The sequence below is a fragment of the Populus euphratica genome, unplaced genomic scaffold, assembly GCF_000495115.2.
Source record: "Populus euphratica unplaced genomic scaffold, PopEup_1.0 scaffold14.1, whole genome shotgun sequence".
Classification (NCBI taxonomy): Eukaryota; Viridiplantae; Streptophyta; class Magnoliopsida; order Malpighiales; family Salicaceae; genus Populus; species Populus euphratica.
Genome location: NW_011499876.1, coordinates 16,304 through 36,449, shown reverse-complemented (window position 1 = coordinate 36,449; position 20,146 = coordinate 16,304). Strand labels below are relative to the sequence as shown.

At 29.3% G+C, this 20,146-nt stretch overlaps 2 protein-coding genes across 3 annotated transcripts; one reads left to right on the top strand and one right to left on the bottom strand.

Moving 5' to 3' along the window:
- Nucleotides 1–64: 64 nt before the first annotated feature.
- On the top strand, nucleotides 65–18,770 carry LOC105128343 (vacuolar protein sorting-associated protein 24 homolog 1-like). Of its 2 annotated transcripts, XM_011029956.1 has the most exons (7): nucleotides 65–75; nucleotides 15,227–15,391; nucleotides 15,570–15,646; nucleotides 15,864–15,966; nucleotides 17,591–17,712; nucleotides 18,094–18,276; nucleotides 18,368–18,770. In XM_011029956.1, exons 2-7 carry the CDS (start codon nucleotides 15,280–15,282, stop codon nucleotides 18,446–18,448), a joined length of 678 nt encoding a protein of 225 aa, XP_011028258.1. In that variant the 5' UTR covers nucleotides 65–75; nucleotides 15,227–15,279; the 3' UTR covers nucleotides 18,449–18,770. The 2 variants fall into 2 exon arrangements, with proteins under 2 accessions (XP_011028258.1, XP_011028257.1); XM_011029955.1 differs by lacking the exon at nucleotides 65–75 and having other exon boundaries at nucleotides 15,123–15,391.
- On the bottom strand, nucleotides 2,857–5,238 carry LOC105128342 (uncharacterized). The gene has a single exon (XM_011029954.1). It carries the CDS (start codon nucleotides 4,685–4,687, stop codon nucleotides 3,008–3,010), a length of 1,680 nt encoding a protein of 559 aa, XP_011028256.1. The 5' UTR covers nucleotides 4,688–5,238; the 3' UTR covers nucleotides 2,857–3,007.
- Nucleotides 18,771–20,146: the final 1,376 nt, after the last annotated feature.

Sequence of the window (20,146 nt, the reverse complement as noted above, 5' to 3'; positions counted from 1 at the left end):
ACCATAATAGGGTTGGTCATAGAGAGATAGATCGGTCAATGAGGGGTTTATTCTATGAGATCAAAGAAGAGAAGGGTAATGATGCAAGTTCTAAGAATCAAGATAGGACATCAGGAAGAAAGTCAAAGGAAAGAAAAAGATTGAGTTTAACAAATAGAAAGATGGTACTAAAGCTAAGGATTGTGTTAATGCAAGTTCTAATAGATCGATATATTTTGAGCAATGTATGTTCAAGAAGTAGTTGATTTCCAATAAATGATGTCAATTATCCAAGTGGTAATAGTAGTTAATATTAACTATTGTTGTTTTTGTATAATTAGTTTTTTTTTAGTATTTAGGATTTGTTAGTTATTAAGTAACTATTATTTGTAAAACTATTTAAGATATGATTGTAATTCTATAAGGTAGGTTGTTGTGATAAATTCAATTTTTAATTGGTGAAATTTTAATATAGGAGTGATTCCTTGAGTGGTATAAGACTATTCTTTATATATCTTGTACTTTTAAAATTACAATAAAATCTTAAGATTTTTTTTTCTTATATTTTTTAAATTTATTGTGAACAAGTTACTTTGATAACTTTCATTGCAAGAATTCTTTTTCCAAATCCAATGTTTTTGGCATTAGGTAACAGGGAGTCCACAATAATGTGTGGAAAAAGGGTTAAAGACAATTGTAATTTTTTAAATGACTAGAGTTTTAATTTATTTTTTTTTTGGTTGTTTGCTATTGGTGGACTATGTGGCCTCTTTGCATATATGAGTCCTTATCTTCTTCTTTAGTTCCTCTATTAATATTGTTTATGTAGTTAAAAAGAAAAGTTAGAATGAAAAATAATATTAAAAGATTTTATTTATGGATTTCTAATTGAAATTTTTTATGCTTAAAATTAATTATATTTTCTATTCTTAATCATCTAAAATCTTTTACTATAGTTTTATAGTTTTTTTATTTTGTTCACCTCTCCTATTTATTTATTTTTTTCTCATTTGCGTGATCTTCCATTATAATTTTTAGTCATTCGTCACTTCAAACCCCTTTTCCTTTTTTCTTTATCGTTTATCCCTAAAATTTTATTTTTTTATTTTTTTATTTCTATTTTATGTTATTTTGTTATTTTTATTTTCTTATCCATCTTATCTCATAAAATAACTAAAAGCGACAAGAATTGATTGAATTTCATTGAAAACATATTTCTTGGAAAATTCTTATTTTTTAAAAAATACATGAAAAAATTAAGGGGAAAAAGTAGATTGTAATGGTAAAAATAATAAAGATAATCATGATAGTAATGATATTAATAATGATGCAGACTAAAAGGAGAAAAAGGAAGAGGTGGAAAAGTAACATAATAATAATAATAATATATTTAATAAAGAAAAGGGAGTGGTGACGATGGTGGAGGAATAATAATGAAAACAATAAATATTTTATTTGTTTGTTAAAATATTTCATTACCTCTATTCATGGTGGTTGGTGAAGAGTTTAAAGACATGGTTGAAGTAGTTGATATTAAATGTAAAAAAATATTATGTTATTTTTTTTAGAGAGAAAAAAAGGTTAGTGACTCAATTTATCTTTATATATGAGATATTTCTTCAATTTATATTTGTATTTCTAAATCAGCTAATTTATCATTAAATATATATTAAATTTCTAATATACTTTTTTAGTGAGATTTTTGAAATTTTGTATAAATGACCTTAGTTTATTTTATTATTTTTTTATGGATAAGATGAACAAGGAGAAAGAGGGCAGGAGGAGAGAGAAAATGTTGTCACGGGAGAAATCAAAGTTTATATTATAATGGAAACGATATATATATATAAAATAAACTTGTACCTCTCAATCGAGATAGAATTTGAGGAAATATAAGTTTCGTTTTGTCGTCGTTTTTTTCTTTACATAGCCAAGAGAAATGATTGTTTACTTTGACCCAATTTAAAAACGCTAAAGATGGCTAGTTAATGACAAATTGAAATTATAAATTAGCACTAAAATGTTGTGGGTTAAATATCTTAAAATCTTAAATAATTCCATTTCTGGCCTTATAACACACTTTAACCAATATTAAAACTTAAAAAATAAATCAAATCAAAATAAATTTATTGAGTTTCAATCTATATTTTTTCTAGTATAATTTAAAATATTTTAATAAAAAACAAATTAGCTTTTATTTTGTTTCAAGAAAATTGATATAAGAAGTATAGCGTGGACAAACAATCTACTAACAATAACAATATATGTGGCCCATATATGTCGATATTTTTATTTAGTGAAATATGTTTGAATCATATCTCAATATCTAGCTTAAGATATGGATCATACTATAAACCAAAATAAAACCCGGGAATATTACTGCTGTTTTTGCCGTGCTTGATTGCTCCCGTGTGGAGAGAGGCTGACATGACCATCATTGAATGATTGAATTCGCTGTTTACATTTGACAAGATGTGGAAACTTACTAGCAGACAACCACAGGCTGATGGGATGCCAATCCACCCGTGAAGCCCAGAAAAGAACACACCATGATTTCTTTAATCCTGATAATGAAAGCATCAATTTCTTATGTTCTTCTTCCAAGCAATCATATTTAGAACTTTCGCCTATTTTTATCAACTTATTCCAGGCAGATGGGATGCCAATCCTCCCGTGAAACCCACATAATCCATGTTTTTTTATTTCTTCTACAAAGTTTGATGGAATTTTCGGTGCTGCTGTTGGAACTACTGCATTTATGCAAGGGATTATGCTTCTTTTTCCCCACTTTTTATCGTTGGTGTTGGCACGCTGCACCTGTGGAAGGAATTTTTTTTTAACCCTTTCTGACTGCTGCTTGATATCACTGCATCTATGTTGAAAATATCACAACTTTAAATTTTTTTAATGAGACAACGAACATGAAAGTTCCCAATTAGATAAATAATGGTAATACAATCAATTTGGCAAGTACAGTGGCCTTCTTGTGATCACCTTCTCTCAATCTTATTTGAGCTTGTTCTCGATCTCAGCTCACTCCATGAATCTCTCTAAACTTCTTGTATATATCGCTGCCGTAAAATTTCCTCGTCCTCATCACCAAAACCAGTGAAATAAGAGCACCAAACAATGTCACAGAAGACAGAATTATAAAGGGTACCCTGTAACACTGGGACCCCATACAGATTAGTTCCTTCACTGATGATCTATTCATACCCTTCTTTGCTAGCTCCTTCAGTGCTTCATGATCGTATAAGTGTCCAGTGATCTTCACATTAAGTATATATGACCCAAGAGGACTAGCTAACTGTCCACAATTGAACAATGTAGAGTAGTACTTTAGGCCAAAGAGCTCAGAGATTATAGCGAACAGCAATGGCAATTGTGCACCAAATGCGAACCCCATAATCACCGATGCTACATAGACTGAACCCGGGAAGGGGAAGGCAATGAGGAGATGGCCTACGCATGCCAAAAGGAGAACAAATGTCATCATCAGGGGCCGAGGCATCTTGTACTTCACTAATAAGCTTTCAGAAACAAATCCAGAAAATACCCTTCCAAAATAATTCCATATGCTCACTAGTGAAACGAAGGATTTGATGGTTTTAGTTGGATATCCTAGGGATTCACCAATCTGGCCCAAGTTGTCCACTGCTGTTAAGCTTCCACCAAGGCCACAAAATGTTGCGGCAAACAAGATTAGCATATCCATGCTCAAAAGTGCTTGTAAGATGGTGTAGTCTTCACCTCTCTCTGGCTTATGACATATGCTGGCGAAACAAGATTCTTTAGCCTTCTCCTCTTTCTCTTTTGAGACTTCAGACTTCACTTCTGGTGCAATATCTAGTGCCCTGTCAACGGTTGTCTCTGTTGCGGGCTTCATTCCATCTTGATTCTTGAGGTTCCATTGGACCCAATCCTCTCTAATGGCAATAATGAGAGGTATAAAAAGCAGGGCACAAACTACAGCGACACTTCCAGCATAGGCTGCTTTAGAGAAATCAACCTGTTTTTCAACTATATTCATAGCCATGAGAAACAAAGCTAGCACAATTGACACGTAGAGAAAATGGTAAAAAACCCTGAGCTCATTAGGTTGCCTCTCAGGCTTCCTTTCCCGAACTGTATACACAAAAATCACAGATAAAGCAGCTGGGAGCCATCCAATGAGAAGAATGAGAGACTTTGAATCAGTTCCATAGATGGCCAAGTAAAATTGTGTCAGGATAGCTCCACTTAACCCAACAAAACCCTTCAACAGACCCAACATCACCCCTCTACTTTCTGGGAAATTCTTCACACAAGTGACAAGAGCTCCTGTGTTCGCAAAATTTTGGGAATTGGCTCCCATACAAATATACAAACACATCTGCCAAACAGCAGGCCTGGCTATCTTCTGAGTCACAGCTAGCCAAATCATGAAGTACCCTGCAAAGTTCATGGCAGAACCTACCAGAAGCACAAACCATGTTGGTGTCACTTCAGCTAGAAGCCCAGAAAAGACCCCGACATTGGCACCCAGATCCTTAAAGAATCCTAGGAGATTAAGAGTGGTTTGGTCATAACCAAGTGTGGCTTTTATGTCTTTTGAGTAGGTGCCAAACAGATATGTAGCACCAGCTCCAGCCATGATTAAAAAAGAGGCAAAAACAGAGAACCACCTCCCATTTATCGCATGTACAGCGAATTCCCACAGGTCAACCATTTTTCCTCCCCTCCAATTTTTTTCAGCTAGAAGACACAAAGGATTGATCTTGGATTCTTCCTAAAAAAAAAGATGGGGCAGTTCTGCAAGAAATGAAGGATGGTGATGGTGATGAGCACTCAAATACACATACAGTAGAATCCAAGAGATTGTTTTTACCTTCTGAAATGACAAGGAGGGAGGGAGCATGGAATGAGAGAGAGAAGGAAGGAAACAAGAAGAGAAAATTAAAATACTCGGAGAAGGCAGGATGGTGTTTCCTCTGCTCTCACCCCCCCTATATGCTACACTAATTTGCTTTGTTGATGGAAGGGGCTATTTTCATTGTATTTTTATCTTTTTCTTATAAAGATGAAGTAAGATTTGGAGTTCCCAATTCATGAAGAATTAGTGGAAGAAATAAGGAAAGAAGATACAATTTTGAAGGTAATATTTCAACTGGTTTTCTTGCTTTCATTGCCCACAACTTTTGATTGCCTTCCTTTTCTTTTCAAGTTGATATTTTTTCTGGGTCATCTCATCGCTGTCATTTTCCCCATCACGATTTTCTCAAACGTCATCTAAAAACTTGCTATCCTTGAACAGATAATAAGCTGTCGCCCTTGAGGATGAGGTGAAATCGTATTTTTATTATTAATTGGTGGTTTTCTTTTTCAATTTATTTTAAGAATGGAACGGCTAATTAGGTAAAATAATTTTCTTTTGCCATGGAAAAGTATTTTCGTAGTGTGCAAATCAACGGGCTAGACTCTCAAGCCTTTCTTTGTCGGCCCCCTTGAATTGGTTTGACAGTTTTAAGGGAAGAGATGACTAGGAGACAACAGATCGTTGAAGTTTGAACTCAAATTTGTCATGTATAGGCGTAACAGATCTCCTTGTTAGGCAAGAGTGCACTGAATTCAATCTTTTACTAACCAGTTTGTTTATGAATCTCACCTTGTCTGGGATATGGCTCACGGACCAAAACGTAGCTCCTCCACTTGGATGTGAATTTAATCTTAAAAAAAAAAAAAAGCCATTTTCATTATAATTTTGGAGTATTTCATATTACCCGGATCTTATGAAAGAAATTGTTGTTGTTGCTCATCATTTCCCCTTATTTGCATTCTACTTGAGGGTATTTTCACTTACTGATATCAATTAAAAAATTATTTGCTAAATAACACAAATAGAATTTATTTTTAACAAAATAGCACAATTTTATAAATATCATGATAAGAAAAAAAACTCTAATTATGATATCATTAATATTATTAAAAAGATATGAACAAGATAAATTCAACCGTATTAATAAAAGTCATTATTATTGAGTGAAGTGGGTGTCACTCTTTATCCCAAAATAAGTGATAAACTAAAATGAGGAGAGAGAATAAATAAAAAGAAAGAAAGAAACATACAAATACATTAAAGTTTTAATTATATATCGCTAATATTATCAAAAAAATCTCAACAAAATAAATTGAAAAACATTAAAAAAAAACAATCAATGATTACCAAATTGGGCCACACTCTTTTCTCCATGCACATATGGCTCACTGTATTTATTGTTGGGATACCTTTTCTAATGTTATTAAATTCATCTCATCAAGACTTTTTTTATGATGCTACTAATATCATAATCGAAGCTTCATTGTGTTTGCAAGGTCTTTTTCTTGTTTTTTTATCTTCTATTATTATTGTAATTGATTATTTGCCTTTAAACATAGAGTATGACCAACTCTGGTTATTGTTGGTAATTGTTGGTAACATTTCATGATGTCATTAAATTTATTATGAGAAAAATCTATACTCTAATATTTAATAAATATTTTAAAAAACATTGATGCATGTATTGCAAGCGTTGAAGCGTGAGGGATTGTTATGGTTTTGGGTGGCGTGTGATACCTCGCTCAACGTTTTCTAAGATGGTATTTGAATCTTTTTGGCGTCCCTATCATGTTTGGATAGTATGTTTCCAAAAAGAACCTTTTGTTTGGGGGCATGAGCCTTTTATTTTTTTATCTTCTTCTCATTCTCCTTTTCGATTTTTACGACTACATTCTAAATTTTCAGAATTGCTCTTAAATTTGTTTTGTTTTTGGATTTGGACCTTGTTCTTTTGGTTTCTAGTTTTTATTTATGGTTTTTTTTTTAAATTTTGATTGTTTTTCAATTTTATCATTCAATCCTAATTTTTCATGTATTTTTTTACTTTAGTTATTATTTTTTTTTTATTTTTTTTTCTTGACCTTTTTGTAATTTTTTTTAAATTTCATCCTTCAATCCAAATTTATGATGTATTATTTTTTTCAATTTGATTCTCATTCTTTTGATTTTTCTATTCTTTTATTAAAGTATTTTTCCTTTTCGATTTCACTCTTCCATCAAAAAAATTTAGTTGCCCTCTAATTTATTTTTATTTTAATTTATCTTCATTTTTCTAAATGTTATATTTTTAGGGATCCTTTTGTATAATTTTTTTTAATTTTATTATTTAATATTTAATTTATCACGGATTGTGTCTCTCTATTTTTCCATGTATATTGTTTCCAGTATAATAATATAGATCACAGGTTTAAAAAGTTAATACTGATCAGTATTTTTTTTTAGCTTATTTTCTTTTCTAATTTGATCGTTTGATATTATTTTTTTAAAAAAATCTTTTTGATTTTCTTTATTTTTTTGTTGGAATATCCTAATTTTATGATATGGGCTATAGGTAATAAGTTAATTTGAGTTAACTGGACTCTTATTATCTAGATAACATGTTTGTTCTACTTTGAGTTGACTCTAACAAGTTTTTTTATTCATTTTTATTCAATTTTGTACTTTTAAATTTATTTTTTTAAGTTATCATGATCAACTTTTTTAAAAAAGTATTGATTTATTATTTTCATCTATTTTTTATCATTTAATTAAAATAAAATTAATTTATTTGATTCAATCAAAACTATAACTTAAATCATTAATTTTTTTTTATTTAAAACGCATTTACATCTAGTGACGTACTCTTTTTCTTTTTGCTAAAGTAGATTGGATTAAAAAAAATAGTAGCTCCTTGAGATACAAACACCAAGCCAGGAGGAGGAGGAGGATACGAGATTTATTCCTCCACCATCACACCATTGTAATAATCTTTATCAATTTTACTATTAAATGAAGATTATTCTTGCAGTCATTATTAATTTTTATTTAAAAAAATAAACATAGAAAATTTCAAGTTTCTTATTATTTCAAACATACTATTAAAATTAATATTATGAATCTTTATTTTTAATATTTTTAAAATTAATATTTTTAGTGGTTCCTGTGATTTAAGCTATTTCATGCTAGAAAAGTATCAAGCATTTTTGACAGGTGAAATTTGTTTCCTTTTTGTTGAAATTTGTTTTTTTTTTGTCATAATTCGCCACGCACTTCTTTAGTGTAGAAATGAATGGGTGTGTTGCGCTTTGTGCGTGATTCTGTATTAATATTAATTAATTATCAAAATACTCAAAGGTTTATAGTTAACTTATTATAGTTATAGTTATTAAACCTGGACAATTCTAAAAGGTCAGTTCTAAGTCACAAAGATTAATCTGAAAAAATATTAAAAAATATTTGAAATTTAAATATTTCATATAAAAAAATTTAAAAATAATTTATATGAATTTATGCTGTTATTCCATATAAAAATAGTTAAAAATATCTTGTGTGAATGTAGATTGTATATAGCTATTGTATCAAAAAGTTAATAAACATTTCATTAAGAAATAATATATATATATATATATATATATATTAGGTTCTGGTTAACCGGGTTTGATTAAATAAATTGCAATTCCAAGTTTTGTTTATTTGAAACTCGGTCAAGGATCTAGGTTGCTTCAATCCTAGATAAGAGGTTTCATAAATATGCTTGTAGCCACACGTACAAAAAAACATTATACATTTGAATTTGAATACTGTTTTGTTATTTGAGTTTTTTTTGGTGGTTTTTAGTTATTTTTTAAATTTTATACTTCAAACATCCATTCTTCTTCTTCTTTTTCACTATTTAATATTAGATTATTTTAAATATTTTGTTTCATATTTATTTTTATTAGGTTATATATATTAGTCTCATGAATTTAGTTTTTTTTTATATATCAACTTTTAATATTATATATGTTGGAAGTGTGGCTTCATAATTTTTGTTGATTTATTTTCTATGAATTTTTCATGATTTCATTATTTAGGTTACAGATTTAATAAATTAACATGAGTTGACACAAGTTAGTTTTTTTCCTTACCTTTTCAATTGAATGTTTTTTTTTATTTTATCCTTTAATGTTGGGTTAGTTGAAAATTGAGTTTCATAATTTTTTTAGATTTGCTTCTATAAGGTTATTTTGATCTCATAACTCGAGATACAGATTTGACAAGCTGACTTAGATTGATTATATTCACTTTTTTATATCTTTTTCAATAGGACTTCATAATTTTTTTATTTGTTTTCTATGAGATTATTTCAATTTCATGACTGGGATCGTGGATTTGGTAGATCGATCCAAGTTGACTCAATTTATTTTTTTAGTTTTTTTAATTAAATAATTTTTTTCTCAATTTCACCATTTAACAATTCAATTTTTTTTGGATTTTTTTTTAATTTCATTTTTCAATATTAAGTTGTTTGAAAATTAATTTTCACAATTGTTTTTTTAATTTACTTTCTATGAATTTTATCATGATTTTATGGATTTATTTTTTTTATTTGTAATTTTAACCTTCAACACTAAATCTATTAGAATAGAGATCATAATATATTTTTTTTATGAATTTATTATAGTCTTATGACCAAGGTTATGATTTTACCAGGTTAGCTTAAGTTGGTCTAAATAGTTTTTTTTATCTTGTTTTTAATTAAAAAAAATTTCTGATTTCATCTTTTAATAATATGTTGATTAGAAATTGAACTTCGTAATTTTTTTATTTGCTTTTTATAGGACTGCCTTTATCTCATGATCTAGTTTGCATGTTTAACATGTTAACTTAGGTTGACTCAGGTATTTTTTTTGTTATTTTTTAATTTAATTTTTTTTTTAACTTTATCCTCTAATATATAGTTGATTAGGAATAGACTTTTATAGTTTATTTTGATTTATTTTATATAAGGTTATCACGGTCTCATAATTTATGCTATATATTTGATAGGTTAACTTGAGTCGATCTAATATGTTATTGTCTTAATATATTTTTTTAAGAAAAATAGTATCTAATGTGTCATTATATCAATATTTAATTAAGATATTATTCAATATGTATTTTATTTTGAGTTTATAATTAGATTTATTTTATTAAAAAAATTAATAAAATTTAAATATTTTTTTACATAAAAAAGATTAATCGGAATCAACCCCCATTAAATGTGTATCAATGAGCTTTTTTATATATCTATAGTATCATCTGACCATTAATAGAGATAGAAACTCCTTCAAAATTAAAAGATGTTGAGTTTAATATTTAGTTTTTAATTATTTTTATTAAAATTATACCAGAAAAACCTATCCGACTTGTAAACCGACCATCAAATTGGTATGAATTTATGCATGAATTAAATTGTTTCGGAATGATTAAGCACAACTGAGATTCATCAACCAGGTTGGATCCGGTTGCATCAATTAAGGACCCATGATTTCATTTATCCGCAGTGCCTGGCTCATGCCTGTCCTCTGGCTCAGGTTTGGAATTGTGCGAGTCTACCTGTAAATTAATGGATTAACTCAAGAATTTTCTAATTAAATAACATTATTATAGATAAAATTAAAAAAAAAAGTCATTGTTTTGGTCGGGTTAGGTGATCAACTTTGGAAGAAAAATAAAACTTGTTTTTCTTACCAAAAAAGAAAAAAAAAAGTCAAATAAAACTTGCTTTGATAAAGATTCAAACATGTGAGCACATACGAACATTTAAGGACTTGTTGATCAACTCCTTGAAATATGTGAATTATGATATGTTATAATATAACTATGCCAAATATTATATGGTACTATGGAGTCGAATTTTTTGTTTTATGTTTTAAAAATGTTTTTTTAAAATTAAATTAAATTATTTGAATTTTTTAAAATTATTTTGATGGATTAATATCAAAAATAAATTTTAAAAATAAAAAAAAAATATTTAAAAAATAATTGCCGCATATCTTTCTTTTTTTATCAAATCAGTATAATCCAATTAGAAGAAGCTATACAGTTTGTGCTGCTAAGAAATCAATACCTCGCCCATTACAGCACCTTGCTAAATTGCTACGAGTTTATTTCAATTACGGTGTGATTTAATTAAAATTGTATTTTATCTTAATTATAGTTTTAAAGAATTTGATTAATCAATATATATATTCTTGTATAAATTCTACAAAACATTATCTCTTGAAATCTTGATTAAAAAAATTAAAATTTATATATATTTTTTAAATTATATTCCATAATATTAAACATATATTAAACTAGACTATCATGTCACCTTGTGCTTCATTCATTTAAGAGTTAGCTGGCTTTTTAACTTGCATTGTGGTGCGAGTAGGACTTTTGTTTTATAAAAAAAATAGATATAAAAGTTTTATTAATTGTTTTTTATTCATTAAAAAACTTAAGAACAAATCAAAAAGCATATGGAAACTTCTAATTAAATAAATCAATCAAACATTCGTGTAAATAAGTAAAAAAAAATCAAGAAATAAATATAAATCAAATATCTCTTAAAATCTTGATTATGAAAATATTATAAATTATATTTTTTAAAATTTACATTTTAAACTACAACAAAAAAACGCAAACATATGCCAAGCTAGATCAATTCGCCAATTTATTCTTCTTTCATTTAGAATTAACTAGCTTTTTAACTTGCATTATGCTGCAAGTAAGTTTTTTTTTTTTAAAAAAAAGGAAGAAGAAAAGATATGCAGGCTTTATCAAGAAGTTTTTACACATGATTGTTTTTTAATTATAGAGTAAAAATCTTATGCACTATTTAATTAATTAAATTAATTAATTATTTATATAAATAAATAAATAAAATTAAAAATAAATATAAATCAAGGTTTCGTAACATGAAACATTTACCTAATTATATTTATTGAAATATGCTGTTCAAAAAATATAGATTATATTTATTTGTTGACACAGGCTTGTCACATGATATCAACTTTTTTTTAATATTTCATATTATAAAAAGATAGAAATGCCTCTTGCCTTACCTAAACTAACAAAATATAAATAAAAAATTGGATATAAATATAAAAATGTTTCTAAAAAAAACTTCAAATAAATTTGATCATGAAAGAAAGCATTGAAGCACTTTCATTGTTTATTAAAAAAGAAAATGACAACAAAACCCTTGGATAGAAGGTTCTTCTTATAAGTGACTAGAATGATTTTTTAAAAGATATTTGTGTCCTCGTAAGAAAACAAAAATACTCCCATTTTAAGGGTTTTTTGTGTGTTGAGAGGGAAAATATGGGGAAACATTATAGATACATGGTGTCCATCCTAAATAATTACCCCTCCCCATGTTTTAAAGTTTTGTTTTAATAATAACTTACTCGTTTTAGTTTAATGACATTAATTAATTAGTTTTTATAGTCTTAAAAACTATAAATGTGATCCCTTTTAAAAAAAATATTGATAATATTTTTTAAATTTTAAATTAATAGAAAGAAAGGAAAAAATATATGGGAGACAATTTCAACTCCAACGCTTTGTACCACATTTGATGTTAAGGAGTGGTAGAAAACAAAAGGAGAAGGAAAGTGGTCGAATATATCGAAATGATTTTGATTGCTTCTAATCTCATCTCTTTCTAATGATTACTTTGACTAAATTAAATAAAATCTCTCTCACACATTTCCTTCATTAGAATGCAGTGACTCATGTCTCGCAACATGTTAGATTTTTTTGTTAACAAAAAAATTATACCCTAAGTTTTTTTTTAACAAGTTCTTATATTTAAAAAACTTTAAGTGAAAATTAAAAAAAAAAAATTATACTAAAGAAGTAAAGCACTATATATGTCAATAATGCAAAAAAAAACATACAATAAATAATAATTAAAAATCAAAATAAAAAAAATCAAAAGATAGATGCCAATCATAATATTTAATATCAAATCATGAGATATTTATTTTGTTATATTTTTTATTAGATTTTTTAATTTAATCAAATAATAATAGAAATAGACATGCATTAATTGATTAAATAAAATAAAATAAAAAAATATTATAAAAGATTGCAAATATTAAAAATATTATCTTCAAATATTTTTTTTCTTTTCTCCAAACCAAAGTTCATCCATATAAAAGAAAGTTGATCTATACAAAAATTATAAAAAATTACAGATAAATAAGAAAAAGCTTTGTAAAAATTAAATGCATGATAAAAAAAAATAATTATCATTTTAAATGGGCTCTCTTTGAACAAAATAAAAGAGATAATGAATATTAATTTAAATATAAATTAAAAAAACATAAATTAAAAAAAAATAAAAAAGGTTAGGCATTGTTTGGTTCGATAAGCTAGGCCAACTCATCTGGCCCATTTGTTTAGGCCTTGTGCGTGGGCTTGCACTGAGAAAGCCTGCATGATGGGGCTCTTGTATTTTTTTTCTTGCATATAAGGCGATGACATGTTTCTTGCTCTATTTTTTTTTAATTTAGATTACACATCGTTTAATTTTGCTGAGATTCTGACATTTGTGGTGGGTGACAAATCAATGCTTAAGGTTCTTCGAACTAATTTTTTTTCAACTAATTTTTGATCGAAAACACCTAAAAAGCACCTTAGAAACTGTGATAACATATCTATGATTCATAAAAATAAATAAATAAAAATCATTCTAAAAAATCAAAATAAACCGAAACTAAAAATCTATTCGAGCTTTGCTTTTTACCGTGAACTTTAAAAGTAAAGAAACATATAATATAAACTTTTCTTATTAAATAAAATCCTTTGACACGAATAAAGATCATTTTATGCCCTAAATTAGTGCTAATGATATTTTGCTCCTTTTACCGTTGGAATTTGACAATTTCTCTCTCTCTCTCTCTTTTTCCTCCCCCAACTAGAGATTAAAAATAACAAAAAAAATTTTTTGTATTATAATTAAATTGAAAAAATATTGGGATATTGAAATTATATAATTAGAAGACTAAAATGTATATTTTCTAAAATTTCTGGTAGGCTATTTATGTTTGGCATTTTTTCATTCCGGTCCATTTTCTTTCAATTTTACAATTGACTAAGAAATTGAATGTAATTGGTCTTTAATTGGGATTAAATAGCTCAAAATTAAAATTTAAAAATTAAAATAAATTATTAAAAAATATAGAATAGATTCACAATGTTTTATGTATACGTCTGCGAGTAAAAGCCCACGCCTTTTATATTTTTAACACACACACCTACACAATGTCAGCACTAGCAACAATCATGTACATATCTATATACAGTGTTTGCACTAACAAGCAACAACCATGTGGATTGTGTGGAATCAAAGGCCATATACAGTCATTGCAAAAACGACAGCCACTCCACAATAGTGATTGTTCGGCTGTCAATCACTTACATAAATGATTTGTAGGCTATAATTGAGGATGAAGGACAGCTGCCATGAACCCTCCCCTTATTATGATTCTAAATCGAAAGCACTTTGCCATGCATTAACCTTGAGTTTCATGTTGTTTTGGGCTTGCAATTTGGACGCCCGTAGGTTTTCAGTTTCTTCTGGGCCTGGTCACTGCCCCTAGATATAGCTCTAGCTCTTTAGGTGACTCTTAGCCCAAGAAAAATAGACAGGCAAATGGACCTCCATTGTTCTTGTAGAAACTATGTTTTGTGTATAGTAGTTTTTGCATCCAATAATTTTTATGGTAGATTAATCTTTATATAATTAAAGTCTTTTTTATTAAAAAATTAATAATATTTTTTTTAACATTAAAAAAATTAATCTAATCTGTAGAGCGTGACAATAATCTAGTAACTACTATAAAATACCAAAATTAAATTCAATATGCATCAAGAAAATAATCTATATTAAATAATTTCTCTCTTTAAAAACAATTATATTTTATTTTAGTTTTAGGATAAAAATCTTCTAAATCTAATTTAAATGATTTAAATTATTTCAAAACTTGATACAAAATTGTAAGAAAATAAAATTATAAAAGATATAGACTAAGTATTTTATAAGTATGAAATATGTTTATTCAGATACATATAATTATAATGATTATGATTACAAATAGAAAGATTATGATAATATAAATAATGAAATAACTAAAATTATATCGTTATCATAATACGCGCACACAACTATATTATAATAATATAAATAATAAAATAAATAAAATTATATTGTTATCATAATACGTGCACACAACTATATTATTATAAAACCCAAGAAAATCCTATGAAGTCTCTCGCTTCCTTTAATCAAGGTCCTAACAGAGAGGAGTTTAATAATGAAGGACTGAGTTAGAAGCTCGTGCCGACATTAAGTATCAATGAGCTCCAAAAACATCCTGCGTGTTAACCAAAAAAACAAAGGAGAAACATGAAGCTGTTGAGCTGATCAACGGTTAAGAAACAGAGGGAAAAACATGGAGAAAGTAATGAACATAATAAAGCCAAAGCCAAATCCACAGCAACAACTCAGAGATTGGCAGCGCAGGCTACGCCAAGAAGGCCGCAACATCGAGCGTCAAATCCGAGGCAATCTTTTCTTTTCTTCTATTTTTTAGGTCATTTTATTTTTATTTTAAGATTTCTAGTTTGATTTTCGTCCGATGGATCTGGGTTTTTATTTTTTATGTTAATGGGTATTCTTTATTTTGGCCTAACTTTAATGGGTATGTTTTTTTCTTTTCTTTTCTTGATGGATATTTTTTAGATATACAGAGAGAAGAGAAAACTGTACAAAAAGCAATTAGAGATGCTGCTAAAAGAAATGATATGGTCTCAGCCAAGGTATTACTTTTCTTATTAAATAAATTCCTCTTATTGATCAATTGCTAAGCACTCTTTGGAATTTTCAAAATTTATTTATTTGACGAAGTTAGATTTTTTATTGGAGTTTTCTTTGATTGATTTAGTATATAACTTGATGTTACCTTTCCACTTTAATTGCTGTAATTAAGAATTATTGTTATGAATGATATCATGTTTTGTGTTTTATTCTATCCAGGCACTTGCCAAGGAAATTGTGATGTCTAGAAGAACAGTAAACCGTCTTTATGAAAATAAGGCACAGATGAATTCAATATCAATGCATCTTGGAGAAAGTGTCGGTATGATTATTCGTTATTTACTTTTTTTTTTTTTTACTTTGTACCTTGCAAATGTGGATAACCATTGCTTCGTGTTGTTTATGTACTGCAATAAGTCTCTGAATTTAGGCAGCGTCATTACTTATATTTATCTCTACAAGTTATCTCGATTATAGAAACAACTTTGACACAGATTCAGACATAATTGACGAGAGGGATGGTTAAGCGAGGAGGTGCCTTTCAGATAGTTTGTGTTAACTTAGAGTTCATAATGGTTTAGAATTCTTCAGAAATCATAATTTGAAGAAAAAATTTCATACCTTTTGTTGCAAAGTTTTATGGACAAAGAACAATAAATGCATTTTTGAATAATCTGGCTTTTGTTTGGATGTTAAGGCGGATGAATCATAAATGTGAAGAAACGAATGCCAGAAGAAAAGTTGAATGTATTCACTAGTAAATATATGCAATAATGGTCATCAGCATGCAATCCTATAATTTATCTTTGGGGAGTAAGTATGACATTTCCAAAAATGTTATCCATGTGAAAAAGTAATTGTTGAGAAATGATGTATTAATTTATCGTGAAATGAGAATAATGGCTGTTGAGCTGACTGGGAGACAAATTTTGACTATGGTTTGAAATCCTATTGTGATCTGTTCATAACACAAACAAGCACATAGAATACAGTTCAACACTTCAAATACAATCTGGACTTACTGCTATTCCTGTGTCTCAAAGGTGTTGTTCTGTCTTCATAAGTACTTTATATACACAGTTTGTTGTATAAGTTCCTGAATTTTGATTTTCTTGTGAAGCACAATTGATCAAACCATGTGGCTTTTTTTTTTGGTGTTCTGTTGGTCAATTTGATATTTCTCAAGTGGTATGATATGAGACACCGGTTAGGTTACTTGGTGTCAATATAGCTTAGGAAGAAACTAGATGAAATATATAAGAGAATTCTGGGAGTGAATTCTCTTTTAATTCTCGTTTGCTTGTAAGAAACATGTAGAAGTATGTATTTCTTACAATGGAGCGCTAAGACAGCCATTGAGAGTGATTGTTGGTAGCATGAACTTCTAATTATGAGTTCAGAGGTGCCTTCCCATTGTTATTCTCACTTTTCTGGAGAGTTAAGGTTGTAATGTGATTTGAACCCTGCCCTTGTTGCCTTAAGAACCAAAAAGAAACCATAATTATTGTGAGTTAGATATTTGTACTTTGGCTCAAAGTAACTGAAGTATGTTTGGAAAAATAGAGTCAACCATCTGTCCAAGATGTAAGAGGACCAATCGATCCTTTTTACCATAAATAAATTCAGGTTTTCAAACAACACTTTAATTTTAAGTAAGAAGATGATTGTTTTCAAACAATCGATCCTTTTTACCATAAATAAATTTTAAGTAAGAAGATGATTGTTTTCATCAGCTGGCTGTTCATCAAGTGTGTAATTGAAGCAAGTTATATAGTACTTGGAAAAATGTATGCACAGTTGATTACCATGTTTAATAGGATAAATGTGTGTGTATGCTGTCTACTTTCTGATTTATTTTCTCTTTCATTACCTTTGTTTCTGTTAGAATGAGCTCTGATAGTTTATTTGAATTTCCTGGTATCATTCTTTTCTGGTTGATTTTGCAGCGATTGCTCGCACAGTGGGCCATTTGTCCAAGAGTGCTGAGGTTATGAAGCTTGTCAATGATCTCATGAAGGCTCCAGATGTGGCTGTTACGATGCAAGAGTTCAGCAAAGAAATGACCAAGGTTCATTTGATTTTGATTGTTCTGCTATATGAACTGATAATCTAAGAAATGTGAACCTTGGAAGAAAGTGGAAATTTATCAGGCGTTGCATTTACTGCAGATCTTCAAGGAGTGCATCAACATTTCTTGCCTTCATTCTAGGCATTTTTGATCTAATATGGCAGGAAAATTGGGATAATCTGTGTTTAATATGTTGTGGCTTCTTTATTCACTTGAGCTTAATAGATATGTATGGATGTTGCCAACTGAAGAAAATCTTTCTAAATTGATGTTATCATTGGTTGCCTCCATACAAACTAAACTACCTAACAACTAATAGATATTTGTATTTTGTACTATACTTCTAAAATAAGAGCTCTCGTTCTTGTTTGTGGTTTGCAGGCAGGGGTGATTGAGGAATTTGTGGACGATGCCCTTGACAGTGTGCTGGATTCGGAGGATATGGAAGAGGAGATTGAAGAAGAAGTTGACAAGGTATTGACTGCTATAGCTGGTGAGACTGCTGCAGAGCTACCAGCAGCAGTCAGGAAGGAGAGAGTGAAGCAATCTGCTCAGATGGAAGAGGTTTGTGTGGCATATTAATGTTTTCTTTATTTTCTTTTCTTTGATGCCTTGAAGCACAAGAATATAAAATACCCTTCTGGATTGTTTTTAGGAAGAAGCTATAGCTGAGGGTGTTGATGATGAGGGGGAACTCGAAGAAATAAGGGCACGACTTGCCAACGTTAGATCATAAATCAAAGTTTTACACCCCTTCATCTTTCCCAGGTATTATTAGAGAAGGATGGTGAACTCATTAACTTGAAGGCTGCCTTAAGTCAGAATCAAATTGCAGTTGGTGCAACAAAGTTTTACTTTGAAAATGGTACATGGGATAAAATGCATGTTTTATCTTAAAAGCAGCCCTTTTCTATCTACTTAAGCTATCAAATGTATTTGTACCATATTGAACTGAAGGCACTGTTTGTAGTGCCATTCATTAGCCTTATTTGTACAGAAGATAAAAGAGTCATGCTGTGGGGTGGAAATAAATCATGTTGTGGAATTAGCCAGCACAATCTTTTTGATTCAAAGCTTACAATAGACAAGAGTTGGTATTTGAACTTGTCTGATGTCAAATTTTAGCAATGATTCAAACCAATCTGAGCTTTCAAAATTGCCTACAGTTTTGCAAACGCAAGTACGGTGCTCATGTTTGTGTTGGAAACTGTTAGGAAAAGAAGCAAAGTCACTCCCAGAAATTACATAAGAAAGCAAAGAACCTTTTGTTACCTAATCCGCACAACTACCTTTCGTTTTCGTCACCTTTGTTTGCTGAGGACATTATCTAATATTTTATCTAATATTTTTGTCGTTACACGCATGGTTCCGAAGTTTTTTAGTCATCAGCAGACTGCTTTTCTCAGTGGAGGGGCCATTTGGAATTTTTATTTTAAAATTGATTTTTTTTTTATGTTTTTGGATTGTTGTTATATTTTGATATTAAATATAATTTTTTTAAAATAAAAAAATATTATTTAAATGCTTTCCAAATAAAATATTTTAAAAAGTAATGCAATTATATTCTTGAAAGCCGCAGAATCTCATGCTGCCTCAAATGATTATAAATGGGTAAGGTTTGTCAAATTTTCACATCTACACTATTTTGTAATGGAATTTAGGCCGCAGCCATCTGTAAACTGCAGAACTCATATACCATCAATTGATTGAATATAAAAGATGGAGCTCATCCGTCTGAAAGAGGGGCTTGAATCACTTGACTCCATGCTCTTATAGACTCTTTACATATCTGTCTTGTCTTTAAAGTTAAGCATATATATTGGTATTAAAATATGTTCAAAACTCCATCAGAAGATGTCATTCCTGACTCATTTCAGGTCACAACACTGTCCTTATAAAAAAGATAAAATCTTGGACGTTGAGTGAAGTCTAATGCTTTTCTACTTTCTGTATAGATTGATGCTTGTTGCCTTGTGCAGAGGCCATGACCATGAAGTCTGATGCTTTTCATTACTTTCTGTATAGATGCTCGTTGCCTTCTGCAGAGACCATGACCATGACACCCAACTTAATTCATTAACTTTCCAGGTTACTGATGATATCTTGCACGCAAGATAATCCCTCTAGCTCCTCTCACCACCACTCTTCTGCAACCAACCCCGCTTTCTTTTTAGTAAAGCAACTTAACCGCAAAAGGAACAATTGCTTGAGATACAACATGCTCCTGGGAATAAGGGCAATAACTTCCTTGCTTTATTCTGTTTTTGGCATGATGAAGATAAGCAGACATTTTAAGGTTAAGACATGCATTCTTAGGTGGGCTGACAGACACGATCTAGATAAACCACTAGAGATGTGGCTTACCTTTCAAGGTAAGGCATGCGATTGCAAGCCATATATTTTCACAAACTCTACCTGTGAAACACATCCGATT

Bases quoted from the DNA above. Each gene is read 5' to 3' on its own strand.
- LOC105128342 (XM_011029954.1), bottom strand. From the start codon at position 4,687: ATGGTTGACCTGTGGGAATTCGCTGTACATGCGATAAATGGGAGGTGG.
- LOC105128343 (XM_011029956.1), top strand. From the start codon at position 15,280: ATGGAGAAAGTAATGAACATAATAAAGCCAAAGCCAAATCCACAGCAA. The intron at 15,967-17,590 runs GTATGATTATTC...TTGATTTTGCAG, and splicing joins GCATCTTGGAGAAAGTGTCG to CGATTGCTCGCACAGTGGGC. The intron at 18,277-18,367 runs GTTTGTGTGGCA...GATTGTTTTTAG, and splicing joins AATCTGCTCAGATGGAAGAG to GAAGAAGCTATAGCTGAGGG.